The following is a 22217-nucleotide window of genomic DNA, read 5'->3' on the forward strand; positions in this document are numbered from 1 at the left end:
TCCATTGATTATTTTTTTGTGCATGCTCTTAGTATTAGAAATGGTACTCCCTCCGTCCGGTAATGTAAGACGTTTTTTGACACTACACTAGAGTCAAAAAACGTCTTACATTATGGGACGGAGGGAGTAATATTTTCTCAATAAGAAACTTTAGAAATGTGATTTTCAAACTATTCAAAATAAAGTGCTTATTGGCAAAGTGACTTTCTGCTCTAGACACAGCATAGACCATGCGATGGAAGCAACCACTCTGCTCATTCCCCATGACTCGTTTCGCTGTCAAACCATGCCATCACAGAAACATCACTGATTCACTTTGTAAGCAGCAGTTATTACAGAACATAACCAAACATCTTATACATACTCCTACGACGAAAGGGACGCGATGGCATCGGCAAAGCACTCGTTGAAACGCTCCATGGCACCCGCCGACAAAGAGATGCCCACCTCCACCCCGCCGCCGCCGCTGCGTGCCTCTGCCACGGACATCGCGCCGGTCCTCGCCACCGACACGACATCCACCTTTGCCGGCCGTCCGAACCCAAAGTCTGTGTCGTACACGCGGAACCTCGGCGACCCTGCGACTGTTAGCGGTAAGTCGCCCGCGGTGTACGCCTCGATGATGCGCTCCATCCACCCGTCCCAGCAGCCGGGCCCGCTGCGCACCACTCCGTCGATGGCCGTCGCGATCGCCGCGCACGCGGTGAACAGACCGTCCGCGCCGGCGGCAGCGACATCCCTCCTGGGCGCTAAAGCGATGCACGGACCGAGGCAGTTCCCGAGGTACTCGTCCGGGACGGGCGGCTCCAGCCGCGTCCGGTGGTCCGCGGGCAAGAGGAAGTAGGCACGGCCGCCGCAGGACGACCCTGCCTTGCCGTCGGTGCCCGGTTTAGCTCGGACGTAGCATTGCCAGATGAAGCCGAACGCCGCGATGATCGATGTGGCGCGAGGCAGCGGCACGCCACGGCGTTCCGCCTCGCCGGCGACCGCTTCTTTGATGCTCTGCAGGTGCTCCTTGGACAGTGTGAACGTGGCGAGGAGCTGCTGGACGACGGGCGAATCGGGGGGTTTCCCACCGTCGTCGTCGTCGTTGCTGGACAGCCTGGGCGCTGTGAAAGCGTCGTACAGGTCGTCTCGTGCGCGGATGATGGAGCGGTCGACGAAGGGCGGCACAGGCGCGCTCGCTCCGCTGCAGGCTGCCGCAGCCCAGGCCCAGGTGCGGAGGAAGTGCGTCGAGGACACCCCGTCGCACGCGGCGTGGTGAACGGTCACGCCGATAGCGAGGCCGCCGCGCAGCACGGTGGCCTGCACAGCGAGCACCGCGCCGCCTTCGGGCAGCGGCGGCACAAGCGGCACGATCTTGGCAACCTCCGTAGGTTCGTCCGTGGCAAGCTCGTCGAAGCCGACGTGGTGGTACTCGGCGACGGTGAAGGTGACGCCGTCGCCCGGCTGGCAGTGGAGCTCGTAGCGGTTGTGCGCGCCGGGGGTGAGGCGGAGGCGGCCGGCAAGAGGGTAAAATGCGGCGAGTGCATTGGACAAGGAGTCCGTGAGGTTGGAGAGGACGTCGCTGGTGGCGTTGGGGTAGAAGAAGACGCGCTCGACGGGCGTGGCGTGGAGCCACAGCGCGTCTAGGTAGGTGAGCGGGAGAGAGCGCTCGTGGAGCGCGGCGCCGGCCGGCGAGGGCGCGACGAGGGAGGTGCGCAGGAGGCGAGCCATCGGGCGAGCACTAGCAGGTCTGCGAGGAGTCTGATGCTGGAGACTGGACTGGAGTACTGCCTACTTGGTGCAAGATATCTCGTAATCCATTCAATGCGAAGGTACAGCCACCCCACTTAGGCTGCGTTCGGTGCACAGGAATCGCACAGGAGTTATGCAGGTTCGATTTCCACGGGAATATTTTCCTGTAAGCCCGTTCGCCCCACAGGAATCAGCACTGTTCGTTCCACAGGAAAGTGCCCCCCATTTGTACTTTTCACGGGAAAGATAACATCTATTCAGACTAAAGGAAACGTCCTGTTGGAAACCTATGGTTTGCACTGTTCACCCATCTTCACTTCCTATACTTTTATTCATTCCTTTGCTTTGCTCTCCTGCACTCCGAACGCAGCCTTAGGCTGCGTTCGGTCCGGAGGAAAACTCAAAGGAATCTGATCCTGTGCTATTTTCTACCTTTGGTGCGTTCGGAGTGAAGGAAAAATGAGCAGTAAAGGCTCTGTTCGGTTTGCAGGATCAGAAAACATGGGAACAAAAAAATGTAAAGGAATAGGGAAAACAAGCACATATGAAACTGAGGAATTTTAAACAGAGAAATAGTCAGGAGTGAACCGTTCGGCGGTGATCAAAAGAAGCTGCACATCACCTCAGTTGTGACCCGTACCTTGGGTGTTTTTTATTTGGCTGCAGACTTGACTCTCTCACACTCCATGCCATATAATGAATATTTTATTGGATTAGACGTCAGAACCAGTGTGTTGCCTCGGCCAACCGCGATAAACAAGAGGTCTGACTGGATGTTTCTTTTCCCGTGAAATCTGTAGGAATCACACAGGAATCGAGACATTCCAAAGTTTTAGGCTTCGTTCGGTTTGCAGGAATTATGCAGGAAATTATGCAGGTTCATTTTCCTCCGGAAAAACAAACTGTGATGCGTTCGGTTCAAAGGATGACTGGTGGCTCGTTACATAGGAAAGTGAACCTGGCCTGTACATTTCACGGGAATTAGAAAATCCAGTGGAACCCAATGTTTGGGTGGAAGCGCGATGCAGGTGTCAGCTAGCCGAATAAAAAAATCCTTACATGCATGCGAATCAAGCGAGACGCACCGTAGGTCGCATGTCCGGGTGAATAAAAAAATATATTATTCCTGTTGCAGGAAGGCTGCATGCACTAGCGTTAATCCTTCTTTCCTTTGCTTCTACTGCTTCGCGCCGAACGCCGGAAAATTCTGCATCCGCTGCTTCACATTCCAAAGTTTCCACTAGTCAAGCAAATCATGTTCCTGCAAAGTTATCTATTCCATTGTTTTCAATCCCTGCAGTCCGAACGGGCCCTTACTGCTCATTTTTCCTTCACTCCGAACGCACCAAAGGTAGAAAATAGCACAGGATCAGATTCCTTTGAGTTTTCCTCCGGACCGAACGCAGCCTTACCTGGCGAGCATTAGTGGCCGGCATCGATGCGGGGGTGACTGCTGGCGCGGGGCCTGGCGATCTTCAATTACTGCCGGCCATCCAATGCAAGGCCGGCTCCAATCACATGCCCCCTGTCTTTCCTAGGCGCCCAAGAGCTACGGCGCGGTCTGGGCTGTCGGCGGCACCGTCAACGCCCTCCACAGCGGCTGGGAGGCCAGCACAGCGGTCGCTTGGAGATGCTCTGCCGCGAGCCGCGCCGTCGTTCCAGCCGGACGACGTCACGTCCCGCGTCCTGCGTCCGGACGGCGCAACCACGTACGTTCCTGTGATCCTGTCCATACCCCATACACAACGGGGCTGCCTTCTCCAACACGAGGCGGCGAGCGTGGGCGCTCCACGGCCGCTGGATGCTGCTGCCTTTGAGCGACGCGGCGAACTTCGTCGGTGCGCTCAACGCGTGGGTCGGCCTGTGGTCGCAGCGTGTAGGACACATCATCGAGTGCCCGGTGCTCTCGCCCAGATCCAACAGGGATGCCTACTCGTAGGACCAAGAGAAACCAACCTGCACGTCGACGATTCAGTCTATTTTGTTTGCTTATTCGTGTTCTTTTTCCTTTCAAATAGGACCCCATAACATACGAATCGTTCGGGACCAAAAAGACAAATTTGAGGTCTATAAAAAAGTGTACTATTCTGAACCCAATTTGCCTTTTTTTGCTTAGAGCTATTCATATGTCCAAACGATCTGAAATTTGAAGCACGTCTCACGCATCAAATTATCTACCATGCAAAAAAAAAATTGGATTTGATTTTTTGTATTTTTTATGATTTTTTTCTTGACTGGGTGCAGATGAGCCTGGGCTCAGAAATTGGATATTCAAAATATATGTGGTTACTTTCCAAAACCTGCACGTCTGGAAAGAACATATTCCACGAGATGCGTTGAAGAGTTTATTATCTCGATCTTAGGGCATCTGCAACGCGGACTTCTAATTCACGGACGCATATGTAGGCAGTGAGACAGGAGCCGGCCATCCAACTCTAGATAGCAAACGTTCATACACATTTCAAAAGGTCTGTGAACAGGCTGGGCAAATTTCAGGCAAGGACAATTTTCATTTAAACCGGACCAGATTGATCAAATTCATTACATTTTTGACATATTTGAACTAAATAAAAGCGGGCGACACTTTTTTAACCTAGTCTAAATGTTTGTTGGGCGTGGCGGCGTTCGTGTTCCACATCATGTTTCCCCCATATTTAGAAAGCTCAACGATCGTTACACTGAGAAGTGAAGTTGCGGGAGGGGAAGAATATGACGTGGAGCACGACTCACATGGGACAACACGCGTGCACACGTCCCATGCCTTACTCTTTCTCATCGGAGTCCTCCGTGTCGACGGCGCTGAACGTGGACGTGCTGGCCTCGTGGTCGTTGTGCCGGGGCACGAACCGCAGGGGCGGTGTGGCCGACATAGAGCTAGAGACTTCCTCGGTCGTCTGCTCCTCCTCTTTGTCTGCCTTTGCGTCGATCTCAGTGAACAAGGCGTCTCTCTCCGCCCGCAGGACGCACAGAGTCGTCGTCGCTCGTGGCGGATGTCGCAGGCACTATGCATGGACTGATACAATGCATGCTGCTCATCCAGGAAGTCCGAATCCTCCGCGATCATGGTTGTGATGGCATCGTCATTCCCTACTAGCCGGTGATTTGCCCCTCCATGAGTCGGTGGTCATTGAGGAGCCAGAGGTTGTAGCGTTGGTCCTCCCGCGCCTACCGGAGCGCCGACACAGGCGACATCGACCGCTATTCCGCCATGACTGAAGTGCGCCTGCGTGAGCGAGGGTGCCTGCTCATCGTCAAACACCTCCTCCATTGCATGGTCCTCGTTGCTGACCTCCAGTGAGCTGACCGGCAAGCCAACCTCAATCCATCATGCACGACGGCCCTGCTAGTACGTCGGCCAACTCCTGCTTCTACTCCATCGAGAAGCTCTCCCAAATCGATCTAGAAAGCACGGTCATGGCAGGCGTGGTGTAGTGTGGGTTGTGCCGAGTCAGGAGGCATCATTTAAATAGTGGGTGCCAGCCACACCAAGTGGCATGTTATGTCAATACGGGTGCTAGAGTGGGTTTCTCGACTGCCGCGCATGTTTAATGTCGGCAGACGAATGAGACAGGAGCCGGGTTTGGTTTGAATGTGGTACGCAACCATCCAGCACCGCTGTTTCATGCCTCTTCGACAATGGAACATGCGGGAGACTAGGCGGTGCTCCTGGCCGACGCACTGCTTTAATGCCGGCTCAAGTGAGAGGTTGCGTCCGCTCTGGGCCGGCATGAACACGGCACTGGCGCTCTAAAGCGGCACTAACCGGCATGAGTGCATGACAACCACTTCACGCGGGGGAGGACTCGGGTGCGGGATAGGTTTTTAGGTGGGTCTGGGGTGTCGGGCACATATGTGGCAGCGGTCAGGATGCCCTTAAACCCCTAGTTGCATCCGGATTGCGAAATTTTGGACATTCGGATTGGCCACGGATTGATGATGTACCACACTGGATGTCAAAGTGCGTCCAGACACTTGGTCTAGATGGTTACAGGCGTGACGGTGTCCTGGACTAGGGGGTACCAACCTAATTGGCCCACAGTCCATGGGCCTGGCATATGGCCCACCGTTCTCACAAGGAAGGACTCTGGGAGCATCGCACTTCGACGTGATCAAGATGGACTCTGCCGAAGATTTGATGAGTACTACAAGGATGACATCGGCCGCCGGCATGTGTATCCCTAGATGGGCAAAAATGTTCATCTGTTTCAAGAAATGTATGTGACATTAAAACAAATGTTAATCATGTGAATGTTAAATGTGTATAAAATACTTTCTCATGTATACAAAGAATGTAAACATGTATTGCAGAAAAGTAGACACTAATATGTACATTATAAATATGTTAATCATGTATTTCAAAATACTTAAACGTGTATGCAAAATGTTTTTGATGTATATACAAAATGTAAAAGGTACATGAAAAACATAGGTATAAAAATATATACTTAGAAAAATGCTAATTATATTTGAAAAATTGTTAAACTTGTATAAATGAAATGTTCCCCGTGTATATTAAATGAAAAATGTACAACTTGTATAGAAAAAAAAGAAAAAACATATAATTAAAAAACTAAAGGATGTTAAACATGTATAAACCATTTTTACCCGAAGTATATGAAAAATTTACATTGTGCCTAAAAAAATAGACATGTGATGAAAAAAAAATGGGAAAAACCAAAAAATAAAATATACCAGAAGACATAATCCGGAAAGAAAAATAAAACAGAAGAAACTAAAAAAAGAACAACACACCATTAGAAAAGAAATATATAAAAAACAAGAGAAAAAACATTAAAGCTATAGTGTTAGGCCGGCCCGCTAGCTCCTGTGTGTAGGTGTTTCCTAATAAAACTCAGTATAGGCGAGCATAATTTACGACTTACCATGGGAACACTTCCTGAGTGCCTTCAGCGCCGGTTTGCATGAGAGCTCCTATATGCCGCCTGCGTGCGTCCGATCGTCGTGGCCTCGCTGAAGCGATGCGCAAACGGGCCGGCCCAACTATCATGCGTCTAGCAAAAATTCGGAAAAAAGAAGCGCACGCGTTGGAGGGAGCTCCTAAGTGGCGCTGCGGGCGCCAGTTCAAGTAGCTGGCGCCCACGCACCATCTCCCCGTGGGCCGGCCCATATAGGGATGGGTTCGCTCCTGTTGGTTCCCTCCCTCGCTGGGTGTTCGGGCGATTTCTATTTAGCGCCACAGGCGCCGGTTTATAGGCAATTTTGCTAACCGGCGCCTGTAGCGCGTTGGATGGGCTCTGTTGACGCTGGAACGCGTCACACGAACACGTCGATGTGTACCCGCGGCGCCGAGGGAGATGCTCCGCAACTCACACCGCGGGAGGCCGACTTCCAGCGCGATACGCAAGACAGCAAGCCGGCGCTTTTGGGACCCGAAACCCCACACGCCCGGGAGGGACCTCGTCTGGGCGCGTGGCGGCTATGGGCTGCCCTAGGTCGACCTGATCGCCCCTAGGGCCTCGAGGTTCGCCGCCCTGCAATGAAGAAGAACGAACGAAGAACGAGGAAGAAGAAGAACTAGGGTTAAGGAGAAAAGATAAAAGATAAAAAGTAGTAGATTGATTGATCGATTGTGTGTTGTTCAATCGACTGTCACCCCTTAGTTATATAAGAGGCAGCTGGACTTCCCGTGCAAGGAAAAGGCTTGGATTCACGTCCAAAACCCTAGTCAAATTCGGATTGGTTTTGTCCGAACTTTCTAAAACTGTTCGATTTAAACTGGCTGCACCTTGCGGGTCTTTTTTGTGGTGGTAAACGATCTCGTATGGAAACGAGTCCAAAAGCAATCTTGACCGTTTCGACGAGACGAACAACTTTTATGTTGAACGTTTTTTGATCAAAGGTCATCTTGAGGGTCAAATCGGTCGCGCAAAACTGGCTATCCCTCGCGCTACCCATCAGACAGGGTGTCTTGTGGGGCGCGCCAGTTTTTGCCTCCTGACAGGGCTGTATTCCAATGGCTCTAACTTTTGCATACGAACTTGGATTGGAACGATTTTTATATCAAAATCAATCGTTTCGACGAGACGAAGACAATCCGTGTAGATAATGTTTCCATTTGAGGTTGTCTTGGGGGCTTAATCAGCCAAACTGTACTCTGAATATAAGATCTTAGTACTTTGAGCATAGTTTCGGCCTTCAAGATGAAATCGGACTGCGATGACCCAAACTTCAAAGACGTTCATATCGACAATACGGAACTCTTTCATGAAGATCACTTCTCCATTTCAGGCCATCTTAAAAAAGTTATTGACCGTGCCAAAATCTGGTGTCAACACATGCCCCCCTGTTTTTCGGTAAAGTTTGTGTGCCGAAAAATAACTTCCGTATAGTTTGTTCTAAGGACGATGTCAACACTCCATCGGCCATTTTGCATGTTCTTAGGACGACAAATATATATCGGCCATTGCTTGTTTGAACCTCTTGATGCAAACTTTTGGGTGAAAACTTCTCAGCTTCTATAACAATACGGTGATAAGGTTCCATAGATCAAAACCATCCTCCGAACCATACTGTTCACCCTTTCGCTAGGATTTTGCAGATAATCAAGAATGAACTTCCTCCAATCCTTACTTCGCCTGCATAAAAGTTTCATTAGTGGCCGAAGCGGTGGGCTTCGATTCAGCCTTACCTATGTTGACAAGACCTAGCATCGGCTATTGATAGAAATGCAATACACCATGGTTAACATAGTAGCCGAACGCTTGTTGTGCCAACTCTTTCGAATTGTCATGCCTAGATATATGAACAATTTTAAAGCAACCCAAGGTAAATTTTGCATCTAGACATACCTCAAGATAAACTACAAGTGATTCGTCAAAACATTGATAAACCCTAGATATTTGTTGCACTACTCATAACGAATCACCGAAAGCCTCAGTATGTATATCGCCTATAGCAAGGCAAAGCTCTGATCCGAATGACAATGCATATTCGGCTTTGATCATTGTGCAAAAATATTTTAAGCGGCATGAGGTCTGTTTTGATCTCCAATTGAACTAAGGACGATGTTAAGATACTACACCGGCCATGCTTTGACATATTCTTAGGGCGATAGATAAATATCGGCCGTTAACATGAGGTCCATGTAAAATTCACCCACCAAAGTATGTATAGCCGAAATAAGCAAATAAAATAGGAATAAAATATTTCGGCCCCTTTGTATTAGCAACAATGTAACTAACCAAATGTATGGTAATTTGGTAATACCCTCTGATGATATAGAAAATTATGTTGCATCCATGGATCAAAATAAATCCATGGAGGGTAATTGATCATACCTAGGGATGAATTCCATGGCAAAGGCATCAACGGCATGGTTGAAGAAAATTGATGACGTGCTAACCGAAGATTTTGATGTTGTGATGCGCACCTTCGGCTTAATTGTTTGTTGCTTTCATTATTTTCCTTCTTCACTTTTATTTTACTTGTTGCAACAGAAGCATGGACATCATTTTTGTCTTCTTTCTTGGGAACCCATCCATGTTCCTCTTTCTCAGCTCTTGTGCACTAAGATTTTGTAATTCCTTCTTTTGCCAATACGATAAGCCGAGTGGGCATCTCGGCTGTGATTCTATTTTGACCAATGGCAATTCTTTTTTGACCTTGTGCACTCTCAACTTCTTTTCTTCAGATTTGGCACTTTGACTCTTAACAATTGATTGCTTCATCTCATTGCCTGTAGTAGCCAATGTCAATACTTTCATTGGCTCTTTTTCATTTGAGATCAAATCTGAAGTAGCACTCTTACGACCATCTCTTTTAACGCGGTAAACTTGTTTGACTATCTCTTTTTTCTTCCTTGAGCTTCGGACCGATTCCTTATGATTGAAACGGTCTTTAACATGTGATTGTTCAAATGTTGTTTTTCTCGGAGCTGCATAATATTGGTGAGATGGTCTAAAATAAGATGGAAAATATGCCCTTGTATCATACATGTCCCATGATAGATATGGATCTACATGAGCATAGGGAGGCATCCACGGCATTGGCATTGGCGGTCCAAAATAAGGATATGAATATATTGCATACAAATTCTCACTTTGCCAATACCGATCCTTATATTTGCGCCTTGGGGGTGATCTTGGTTTCTTTACATGATTCGGCCGATAAGTATTCTTCTCTTCACTCTTCTTTTGATATTTATCCAATAGTTCAGCGAAGGTGATCTTTGATCTCTTATACTTGCGCTTATTTCGGCCTTTGTTTTCTTTTTGTTTGCTTTCATCGATCATTGGATTTGCTTGCTGCCCCCCAGTCCTTGGCATCTGCATTGTAGCTTCGATGGAATTCTCGCCCTCAAGATTATGTTCATTATGCTCTTCAAAAACTTTATTATTTGAAAGCTTAATCCCATCACCTGCAGTTTTTACCTTCTCTTTCAATGGATCGGTTTGAAGCAGCCAATGCAAAAACTTTCTGCCATCAGGACCAATCGGAATAGACTGGTCATCTTTTGGTGTCTCAACAAATTTCAATCGTCCTTTATCAATGGCCGATTTAACTATTTGACGAAACATATTACAATCCTCAAAACTATGCTTGAACGAATCATGCAACTTACAATACATTCGTCCTTGGATTGATGGCTTGACATGGTGATCAAGAATTCTTATGTAATTATTATTTAGCAACAAATCAAATATTTGATCACACATGCTTGAATCGAAGGTATACCTTTTGTTTTCTAGCCGATCTTTTTGTGAGAACGGCTTTGGAGTTAAGCAAAAGAATGGTTTAGATTTGGCATCTTCCCATTCGGCTATGAATTCTCTTTCGCATTCATTTTCCGATGTCCTTAAATAAGAAACTATACTAGCATCGGTTTTCCCAAAAGATTTTAACCTTGGCTTTAAATTTTTGAAACGAAGATATTTAGAACATACATGTCTCAGTTGAGACCAAGTGCAAGCCAAGTACAAAATAAGCAGACCTACCCAACTAGATATGAACTTTAGACAAAGAAACACGGAAAGCTTTGGCTGTAACAATAAGTCATTATCGGTCTTTTTAAATGGCGCAATGGGTTGACCGATATGTTCCATAACAATTTTACTGCTAACAAGTAAATTACCCTTCCTCATTGGTCTTTCAAAATTACTTATGAGAATATTTCTTATAGATGCATCAATAATGAAGTTGCGACCAAATCTAAAAATAGGTAAATTACTCGCTATGCATACCTCTTCAAATATGTTGGGAGAGCATGATAGTGGTGCCATTTGAAGAACATCTTGCTCCGTCTTTGGATGGCTCCCCAACACCTTGTCATCATCTTTTTCTTAAATCCGTGCATCATTGATTTGAAGATTTTTGTCGGCCGAACTTTGTTCGGCTACTTGTTCTTGTCCTTGAAGCTTGTCAATTTCTACGGCACGGAACTCATAGGGCAGGAAGTAGGTTCCATTAACTTCAGAAAAATCAAGCACCGTTGTTTTCCTATGCTTGCCATGCCCTTTCTCAATAATGCTTGCCTCGTTGGATTTGATGGATTCAGAATATATACTACTTGATTCGGCTTTTTCAACCGAAGCACTTTCATGTTCCGAATCATCCTTCTTTTCATTGATAGTACCAATTGGCAATGCTTCTTTTATCTGAGCCAATTCTTTTTCTATTTGTTTCTGACGGCGAGCGGCAAAATTAGCTTTAAGCTTTTTCTCAATTTCAGTCCATTCCGGATATGATTGCCCCCCAATGCTTTTAGATTCTTTCGGCAATGACACACGGGTGTTGCCAAAATTTTGCAATTGTGTAGGGGGTGTATAATATGATGTAGTACTAGGTGAAGGCATATGCAGTGTTGTAAGACCATATTTTTGCTCGCCAATTTTATCAATTGGCAAAGATTCATCTTCTTGCAAAACTCTAGCTTTTATTGCGGCATAATCAGGAAATAGCCCCTTTTCATGTTGTTCAAGGCAAAGAGCACTAATTCTCTTATTTTGGGCTAAACTCTTTAATGCAGCCACCACTACCTCATCTTCTACAATGTTGGGCACAACCGCTCCTGTAAAATTTACATTCATTCGGCTATAACCAGGAAGGTGTGAAGCCGAATTATGAGCATCTACAGTTGTGTATGGTGCCGAAGAATTACTAACATGAGGTGTAACATATGACGGTTGAGAGTAACTGGCCAAATAGCCATTAGTAGCATGGCCAATTCTCTCATTCATCGGCATGGTTGGATTACTATATTGCACATTAGTTGCCGATGAATAAAAGGGTGAAACACTTTCTTGTATGGCATTGGAAATTCTAACTTGAGGTGTTTCAAATTGATTAATCGAACTCATCATGTTGCTCATCGGCATATGAATTTGTGGGGTTGCCGATGCATGGGAGTTGGGATACATGTGTTGCATGTTGCTAAATTTATAAGAATTTGAAACATGAAGATTGTTTTGCATCGGCCCTTGCACATAATTAGATGCATGATTGATAAAACTAGGGCTAGCCGATACATTATGCTCAATAGGTGATCCAGCAACAACATATGGATTATTTGCATCTACAAAGGGGAATTGGGTATTCATATTATCTTTGTAGATTGCAGCAACTTGATAACGATCTCTTCATAGCAAGAACGGGCTGGAGACCGTTCAAAGCTTCGTCCCCAGCGGAGTCGCCAAAAAGTGTGTTGACACACGAACACGTCACCGTGTACCCTCGACGCCAGGGGTGATGCACCGCAGCTCGCGTCGAAGGAGACCCGCCGGAAGCGCGGTACGCAGGCAATCCTGCGGGTCGCCAAAAAGTGTATTGACGCTGGAACGCGTCACACGAACACGTCGATGTGTACCCGCGGCACCGAGGGAGATGCTCTGCAACTCACACCGCGGGAGGCCGACTTCCAGCGCGATACGCAAGACAGCAAGCCGGCGCTTTTGGGACCCGAAACCCCACACGCCCGGGAGGGACCTCGTCTGGGCGCGTGGCGGCTATGGGCTGCCCTAGGTCGACCTGATCGCCCCTAGTGCCTCGAGGTTCGCCGCCCTGCAATGAAGAAGAACGAACGAAGAACGAGGAAGAAGAAGAACTAGGGTTAAGGAGAAAAGATAAAAGATAAAAAGTGGTAGATTGAGTGATCGATTGTGTGTTGTTCAATCGGCCGTCACCCCTTAGTTATATAAGAGGCGGCTGGACTTCCCGTGCAAGGAAAAAGCTTGGATTCACGTCCAAAACCCTAGTCAAATTCGGATTGGTTTTGTCCAAACTTTCCAAAACTGTTCGGTTTAAACTGGCTGCACCTTGCGGGTCTTTTTTGTGGTGGTAAACGATCTCGGATGGAAACGAGCCCAAAAGCAATCTTGACCGTTTCGACGAGACGAATAACTTTTATGTTGAACGTTTTTTGATCAAAGGTCATCTTGAGGGTCAAATCGGTCGCGCAAAACTGGCTATCCCTCGCGCTACCCATCAGACAGGGTGTCTTGTGGGGCGCGCCAGTTTTTGTCTCCTCACAGGGCTGTATTCCGATGGCTCTAACTTTTGCATACGAACTCGGATTGGAACGATTCTTATATCAAAATCGATCGTTTCGACGAGACGAAGACAATCCGTGTAGATAATGTTTCCATTTAAGGTCGTCTTGGGGCTTAATCAGCCAAACTATACTCTGAATATAAGATCTTAGTACTTTGAGCATAGTTTCGGCCTTCGAGATGAAATCGGACTGCGATGACCCAAACTTCAAAGACGTTCATATCGATAATACGGAACTCTTTCATGAAGATCACTTCTCCATTTCAGGCCATCTTAAAAAAGTTATTGACCGTGCCAAAATCTGGTGTCAACAGGCTCGGCCCATCTTCTCCTTTATTCTGTTTTAAGATTCGAACCTGCGACCTCAGGGAGAAGGCCGCTTTTGTTGCGATTCGAACCTGCGACCTCAGGGTCGGTTCTGTTATGCACTACCACTCCACCGTCCCAAATTAGCTCCTCAAGTACTGCTTCATCCGCTCTTTTTCTTTCCTTTTACCCCTTTTCCTCTCTTTTTTTTCACTTTTTCACTTTTTTCGTCTTTGTTTTTAATTGCACGAACTTTTTTTAAAATCTGGTGAACTTTTCCTAATCACGTTGAACTATTTTCAGATTGGTTCAACTTTTTAAAAACTTCTACGAACGTTTTTCATATTCGATGAACTTTTTTTGAGAACGGTTTCGTTCCTCTTTTTCTTTTTCTTTGAACGGTTTTCCTTTTTTTCTCTCTAAATGAGTGACCTTTTTCTTCAAAGTCGTGAACTTTTTTCAAAATCAATGAACTTTATTCAGAATCAATGATCTTTTTGACATTTGATGAACTTTTTCAAATTTTGATGAACTTTTTTTCAAATTCTATGAAATGAACTTTTTGACATTGGATGAACTTTTTTCAAATTATGATGAACTTTTTTTTCAAATTTTATGAACTTTTTTTTACAATTATGATAAACTTTTCTTCAATTTGATGAACTTTTTTTTACAATTTTGATGAATTTTTGTAAAATTTGATGAACTTTTTTAAATTCAATGAACTTTTTCCGTTTTTAAGTTTTTTCCAATTGGTACAAACATTTTTGAAATTATTTGATTTCTTTCAATTCGTGGTCTTTATGAATGCGTTTTCAATTTATGTTTTCTTTATTCAAATAATTACAGTTGGTATATGGTACTATTACTTAATGAATGCTCAAAAGAGCTATATTTCCACTAGTAAGTAACTAACCGAGCGTCTTCTGTTGGTTAGCCCGTGTTGGCGTTCACTTTGGCGCGGTTTTCCTTTTTCTGCATGTTGCTGGGCCGGCCCAAGTCGCGGTTGCGTCGGCGCCAGCTACCTGTTCGGGCGCTTAAGGCGCCGAACAGGAGCTCCCGGGTGTTCGCTCCATCGATCGATCGCGCTGGTGGCTCCGTCGCTGGGTGTTCGCTCCATCGATCGCGTTTACAGGTCCGTACACTTAAGAAAACAGTCAACCGTTGATATTATGAAAAAAAATCGCAAAAAATGAAAAAAAATGTGAATTAAAAAATGTTCACTGACTTTGAAGAACAGTTCATCATTTTCTACAAAACGTTCGTGCAATTTTAAGAAAAGTTCATCTAATTTGAAAAGGTTCATGCAATTTTTAAAAGAGTTCATCAAACTTTCAAAAAAAAGTTCATCGAATTTTTAGAAAAGTTCATCAAATCTAAAAAAAGTTCATCAAAATTGAAAAAAGCTCATCGGATTTAAAAAAAGTTCGTCGAATTTGAAAAAGTTCATCGGATTTGAAGAAAAGTTCATTGGATCTGAAAAAAGTTCATCGACATTGAAAAGGAATTCGTCGACTTTGAAAAAAGCTCACGGAAGTTGTAAAAGGTTGAGAAAAAAACCCAAAGTGGAGTAGACAATAGAAGAAAAGACTGAATTGTATTTAACAGAAATCTTCCGTGGCCGGGTGGCTAAAGCCTAACGCTTGCAGCGAAGTGGTTCCTGGTACAAACCCTCGCTCATGCACTTTTTGACGTTTTCCTAAAAAAAAAGCAAAACGGGCCAAGCCCAGCTAACGCCGCTGCAGGCGCCGAGACGTTTTCCTAAAAACGAAAAAAAGAGCAAAACGGGCCAAGCCCAGCTAACGCCGCTGCAGGCACCGGTTTGCGGAAACAACTAAAGCCGGCGCCTGTGGCGCTAAATAGGAAATGCCCGCGTTGGATGGAACTCCCGACCACATGCTCGATTCAAGCAAGGCTAGCCAGCGGAGCTAGCGACCTACTCCTTCCGTCCCAATATGTAGCATGTTTTTTTAACACTAATACATTATGGGACGGAGTTAAAAAACGTCTTATATTACGGACGAAGGGAGTACAAGGGTATAAAATCAGCGCCAAGCTTAAAGTATGTAATACAGTGGGAAACCCCATTTTTCCTTCAAAAAATAACATTTTATAATATATGTTGAATTTTTTTTTAAAATACATCAAACTTTTTTGTAAAAAAACACTGATCAGATTTCAAATACACAAATGAACATACTGTAGTATATGTTGAATAATTTCTTCATATATGACACACAAATCTGAAATACAGAAGGAACATATTTTATATACGTTGAACAATTTCATAATATATGTTGAACAACTTTGTAATACACGATAAACATTTTCTTTTGACCAAAGAACAGTAGGGTAAACCCCCTACTGTGAGTCATTTTTCATTTATAAAGAGAAGTATCCAAAATACATAATCTAGTGGTTGTTGGGGGGACAACCAAGAAGGTATATTCTAGGAGGGGGTAAATAAAGAACTTATTGAAAAATTAAATATTGTCTATCCATGAGGACATGCCCTCTTTTAGAGTGGGTTTAGCCCTCAGCATGGTCATCTTGAAATATCTAATGAATTCATTCTTGCACGATAAACATTTTAATAATGCAAGGTGAACTATTTCATAATATACGATGAACATCTTCTCAATACGACCAAGATTTTTCTAATACGTGTGAACTTTTTATATAATATGCAATAAATAGAAGAAAAACAGAAACAGAAAATAAAAAAGAAAACATAAAAGAAAAAAATGGAAGAAAAACAGGAAGCAAAACAGAAATGTAAAGGAAAAAAACTGGAGAAGCGGACAAAACAGTGAAAAAATTCAAAAAAACATAGAAGAAAAAACAAATAAAAACCCGCAAGAAACAAGGAAACAGCAGCGAGTGAAATCTGTACGTCGGACGGCCCAAGAGGGGTGACTCGCTTCAGCGAAGCCTTGACTGTTTGCCACGTAGGTCGCTGAGAAGCGAGGTACGCATACCCCCCTTGTGCGCTGATGTTTCAATGGGCAGGCCCATTTCGGGGTTTCACCCCCCTAACGGTTTTTGGGAAGGTTCTAGGACCTTCCCTGAACCGGCTTTTTTCTGGTTTTGTTTCGTCTTTTTCTTTCTTTTCCTTTTTATTTTTTCGTTCCTTTTTCTCTTTTCTCTTTTGTTCTTATTTTTTATTTGTGAAACTCTTTTAATGTTCTGTTTTTCTCTCTTTTTCTCCTTTCCTATTTCTTGTTTTTCAGATATGTTTCAAATTTGCGAACATTTCTTCTCAAATTGTGAACATTTTTAGAAAGTGGAACATTTTTCAAATTGCCGAACATTTTTTACAAATATGCAAACATTATTTTTGAATTGATGAACAGTTTTATGAAAGTCATGAACATTATTGGAAAAAGTTAAACTCTTTTCGGAATCATGAACATGTCGTGAAATCCTGAACTTTTTTTTGAAATCCTAGACATCTTTTTAATTCGTGAACAGTTTTCATATTCACGAACATTCCTAGAAATTATGTACGTCTTTTCGAAAACCTGAACATTTTTTCAAACTTTCTGAATTTCGTGAACAATTTCCTAGAAAGTTATGAACATTTTTAAATTGTAAAAGGATGAATAGCCATATATTATTTTTGAAATTGCGGATATTTTTGAATCCATGAGCATTTATCATTTATTGAATATTTTTCAAATCATGAACAATCTTTGAACTCACGAACAATTCAACATTTTTGCAACTTTTTCTGAAATACCGAATTTTTTCTAAAAAATAAAAAAGCTGAAAGCAGAAAAAAAAAGATAAGGGGCTTCCCGCCCGCACATTAGCCGGCCCATGCGGGCGCGCGGGGGGAACGGGGAGGGTGCGCGCTCCCGTGGCCGCCGGCACGTACGGCGTCATATAGAAGGTCCCCTGTGTTGCCCCCCGCGAGCGGCAAATTGGATTGGAAAGTCCTATTCGACGCATTCTGCGTCAAACTGTCGTCAGATCGCACATGCGAGCTAACCTAGTGCATCTGTATCGTACGTACAACTGTTTCAGGTTCCGATTTTGGGGACCTTCTAGAGGGGTTTCCAGCTGGTATTTGCCGGTTTTGGAAACCTTTTAAAAGGTTTCTGAACTAGTTTTTCTTTTTCCTTTTTTTTCTTTTTCCTTTTTTCCTGTTTTTTCCTTTTCTCTTTTGTTTTTTGATTCTTTTCGTCTTACTACTATTTTATTTTTTCCTTTTTACATTTATTTCTTTTTCAAATATTTTATCTGAAATTTACTTAGTTTGTATTTTTCAAAATTTGTTCTTGTTTTCATCTGAAAAACATTAATTATTTTCTAAATTTGTTGACTTCTTTTAACAAATGTTCAAAATTCAAAAAGTATAAATTATATATTTTTCTTAACTTTTTATATTTTTTTCGCAAATTGAAAATTGTTCACAGATTTCAAACAAATGTTCCTCTTTAAAAAAAACTCTTTTGCAAAATTCGTTCCAAAATTAGAAATTCCTTGGGTAATTTCACAAAATGTTCACGTTTTAAAAAATAAGTTTATTTATTCAGAAAATATTTCTGATTTCATAAATTGTTCAACAAAAAGCACTTTTTCATAATTTGTTCGCAAATTTAGAATATGTTTGGGAGAATTTCATAAAATATTTGTGCTTTGAAAAAAAGTTCAGAATTGTGGGGAATTTTTTTAATTTGTTCCTGTTTTTCAAAAAAGTTTGCATATTGAAAAATTTATTCATAGTTTGAAAAATGTTCTCATTTTCAATATTGTTCTATTTTTTAGAAAAAAAATGTTTGTGATTCCCGGAAAATGTTTGAGTTATGAAAAGTTTGTTCGCAAATTTTTGAAGATGTTCGTTTTTCTAAACATATGGACATTTGTGAAAAAGGAAACCACATTTAAATTTTTTAAAAAGTTTATTTTCTTTCCAATAGTTTATATAAATTGAGCTGGCATTTTTAGACGAACATGTCTAGAACACAGTGGCTAGCGACATGGCTCAGTCATTGGAAGTCGTGGGTTCTATCCTATACACACACGTCTTGGCTAATTTTTTAGCGAGTTGTTCTCTTATTTTTTGCAGTTGGCTTTCACTTATTTACGTATCGCGTTGCGAATACTCCAGTGTCAGTTGGTCGCAGTGCCTAGGTGCGCCGCCCTTTATTCCACAGGGCCTGAGTTCGATTTGCATAGGTGCACTTTTTTTTATTGGTTTCTCACATCGCCTACCGTAAAATAAACTGGCCCCGGGATTCAAAAAGTTCATATTTTTAAAAAAATTCAAAAAATAAAAAAATATTAAACTTTTGAAAAATTTCGCAATCCAAAAGAAATCTCGGTGATTTTAGGAAAAGTTCGTGTATCGATTTTTATTCGTTTTGATAATAAAAGTGCTGGGATTTGAAAACAATTCAAGATTTTTGAGAAAACAGTTGATCGATTTTTTAAGAAAATTCAGAGATTGGAAAAGTTCATTGATTCTAAAATAAATTCATGAATTTGTAAAAAGTGCACAAATTCTTTGAAAAAAGTTAATGTGCTTTAGAAAAGTTCATCAATTTTCAAAAAAATGTGTTCCCTAAAAAAGTTGTGAAAAACTAAAGAAGTTCACAAATTTGGAATAACAAAAAACGAAAAAGGAAAAAGAAAAGAAAAAACCGGTCATAAAACCAAAAAATCGTTGTGAACCAGAAAAAAACGAGCATTAAATGGTCAGAGCCCATGAGGAAGAGGGTGTGCGCCGGTTTGCGGAAATAGCTTTAACAGGCGCAGCAGGCGCTGAATAGGGTTAGGTGTTTACCATTGCCATGTTGATTTGGGATTGTAAGGTGGGAGCAACTAGTTGACGAGCGCTCCTTCGGATGCCTCACAATGATCAACGCCACATGACGCGCTCTCAGTCGCCCCATCACGTGTCGCGCTTCCTTCGTATTTTGTTTTTTATTTTTTTGCACGCATTTTCAGCCTTTTAAACGATTTTTTTCTTATTTTTTCCAACTTTTTTGATTTCCCACCGGTCTTCCTTAGCTTTTGGGCAAAAGAAAATTGGAAAATTATTTTTTCATGAAAAACGCATTTTTTTCCTCGAGAGGCACGGTTTTGCTTCCGCGAGAGGCATGATTTTGCTTTCGCGTGGGCCACATCCGTGCCTCTCGAAAACGAAAAAGACGTGTTTTCTGGGTTTTTTCTTCCGCGAGAGGCACGGTTTTGCTTTCGCGAGAGGCACGACCATGCCTCTCGGAAATTAAAAAAAACGTGTTTTTTTTCATGAGAGGCACGATTTTGCTTCTGCGAGAGGCACGGCCGTACCTCTCGAAAACAAAAAAACGTGTTTTTTGTTTTTTCTTTCCGTGAGTGGGCCCAGAGAAGCAAGCGGAGTTGTGCATGTATGTTCAATCGTTGTTCTGGTTCACCGTTAAAATACGACTTATCAAGCTCAGTCGTTTTTTTGTGTGAATAGAGTTCAATCATTGTTCGAAGTATAAACCTGACCAGTTAGATGAAAAGATAAAAAGAGACAGTGGTAAGAATTGGTCTGAACCAATAATAACTAGCCTTCACTGTTCATTACAACGCCAACACTTTATTGTCAAGGTCTCATCAATATTTTCGTCAAGATATCCCACGCCGTCTACAGATGGACATCTCGAGTGCCCTCTGGCAGATTCTTTTGCAAGACGCATACTTAGTGACGACGGGGACTACACTGCAATGACGGTATTGATCACGTCATCTATGATGACACAACTACATCAACATGACATCGCTATAGTGACCCCCCCTACACGGCCACGTGGTCCCGGGAAAACTAATGCATGCACGATGGGTTTCCCTCAATCTTGACAAAAATCGACGGTTTCATTGCTGACGGCGCCCTCTGACGTCTGCAAGGTGCACTATCCATGAGACCATGACTGCAGCTCTGCCATAGCGGTTTTTTTGCGCATCCGACTTTGTGCAGCTTCATCATCCATGATGCTACGCCATCGACCACGGATACTATATCATTATGATCGACTGACTCAACATTGACATCAAGGGACTACTGTCGTGGTACTAAGACTGACAGTAGAATAAGGGGTAGGTATGGAGAGGCAAGATCCTAGCTACGGAGTAGTTGTATACGCAAGAGATTTACGAGTTCAGGCCCTTCTCGGAGAAAGTAACAGTCCTACGTCTCGGAGCCCGGAGGCGGTCGGCTGGATTATATGCGTATGAATTACAGGGGTGCGAACCCTTTACACTGAGGAAGGGGTGGCTTATATAGTGTCTGCCAGACCCCTCCGGCCCTCAGTTATGCGGGGTTTAAAGTACATTAAGGCCAGGCGTTACTGGTAACGCCCTACATAAAGTGTCATCATGACCATAAAGACTACTTAATTACATACCGTTTGGGTACAGAGTGACTCTCGATCTCCTGGTGGTCGAGTGAGGCTTCATGGTCGAGTGTCTTCGAGTCCGTCGAGTGGAATCCCTCCAGGTCGACTGGAAGGCAGTTTCTTCTAGAGATGTCCTTGGGGAGGGTGTCTTTGGACAGGTCCATGACCCTACCCTAGGTACATGGCTTCATCATTAGCCCCCAAATGGATCGAGGTTTGAGTGAGGAAGGAGTTGAGGATTCCTCCGACCTGTTTTTCATGCTATGAGTGTTTCTTACTCTGGATCAATGACTTTTTAGTGACGGTGTCAACTTTTCTTTCAGTCGCCTTGATCCATTCTTTACATCTGTCGAGTGAACTTTATGAACTTGGAGATTTCCGAGCGACGGATCGGAGGAAATCTGCCGTCTGACTAGTTGCTCTGCTGTTAGCGAATTTAGCGGGATCTGAATTTCGGGAAGCGCGCGAAGCGGAGAAGGCCGCGGTACTCAGATGGGATAAGGCAAAGACGCCTCGATCTCCGCGCCACCTTTTTCGCCACGTATCGCGCGCACGACTGTTGAGGGATTTGACAGGATTGCCCGGGCCTACCAGTCAGCCACTCGGAAGCGACTTCATATAAGGCGCCGGGCGGGGATTTTTTGAACAGTGAGTCCTCATTTTCTCCTCCCTCGTCCTCAGATTCATCTGCTGCGCTCGCCACCTGCTCAGCGCTGCTGCTCTGTGCCGGTAAGCACTGGGCTGCAGCTAAGCCCCCGAGTGGGAGGTCTGCTCTCCACTCGGTAGGATTTTCAAAAACTTAGGCGAGCACTGGGCTGCAGCTAAGCCCCCGAGTGGGAGGTCTACTCTCCACTCGGTAGGATTTTCAAAAACTTAGGTGAGCACTGGGCTGCAGCTAAGCCTCCGAGTGAGAGGTTTGCTCTCCACTCGGTAGGATTTTCAAAAACTTAGGCGAGCACTGGGCTGCAGCTAAGCCCCCGAGTGGGTGGTTTGCTCTCCACTCGGTAGGGTTTTTGTGGCGTACCTCTGAAGGAGAAGGTAACAGTCGACCTGCACCTCGTCCTCCTTGCGGGTCGCACATTGTATTTGTGGCGTAGCTCGGAAGGAGAAGGTAGCAGTCGACCTGCACCTCGTCCTCCTTGCGGAGCGCACTTTGTATTTGTGGCGTAGCTCGGAAGGAGAGGGTAGCAGTCGACCTGCGCCTCGTCCTCCTTGCGGAGCGCACGTTGTATTTGTGGCGTAGCTCGGAAGGAGAGGGTAGCAGTCGACCTGCGCCTCGTCCTCCTTGCGGAGCGCACGTTG

General features: G+C 44.2%; 1 protein-coding gene across 1 annotated transcript; it reads right to left on the reverse strand.

Moving 5' to 3' along the window:
- Positions 1-238: 238 nt before the first annotated feature.
- LOC119368314 (phenolic glucoside malonyltransferase 1-like) lies at positions 239-1758 on the reverse strand. Its single transcript, XM_037633604.1, has one exon. The coding sequence runs from the start codon at positions 1714-1716 to the stop codon at positions 367-369; it is 1350 nt and encodes a 449-aa protein (XP_037489501.1). The 5' UTR covers positions 1717-1758; the 3' UTR covers positions 239-366.
- Between the last annotated feature and the right edge of the window lie 20459 nt (positions 1759-22217).

Source organism: Triticum dicoccoides, chromosome 2B (genome assembly GCF_002162155.2).
Source record: "Triticum dicoccoides isolate Atlit2015 ecotype Zavitan chromosome 2B, WEW_v2.0, whole genome shotgun sequence".
In the NCBI taxonomy this organism is placed as follows: domain Eukaryota; kingdom Viridiplantae; phylum Streptophyta; class Magnoliopsida; order Poales; family Poaceae; genus Triticum; species Triticum dicoccoides.

Coding starts and splice junctions, on each gene's coding strand:
- LOC119368314 (XM_037633604.1), bottom strand. CDS start 1,716: ATGGCTCGCCTCCTGCGCACCTCCCTCGTCGCGCCCTCGCCGGCCGGC.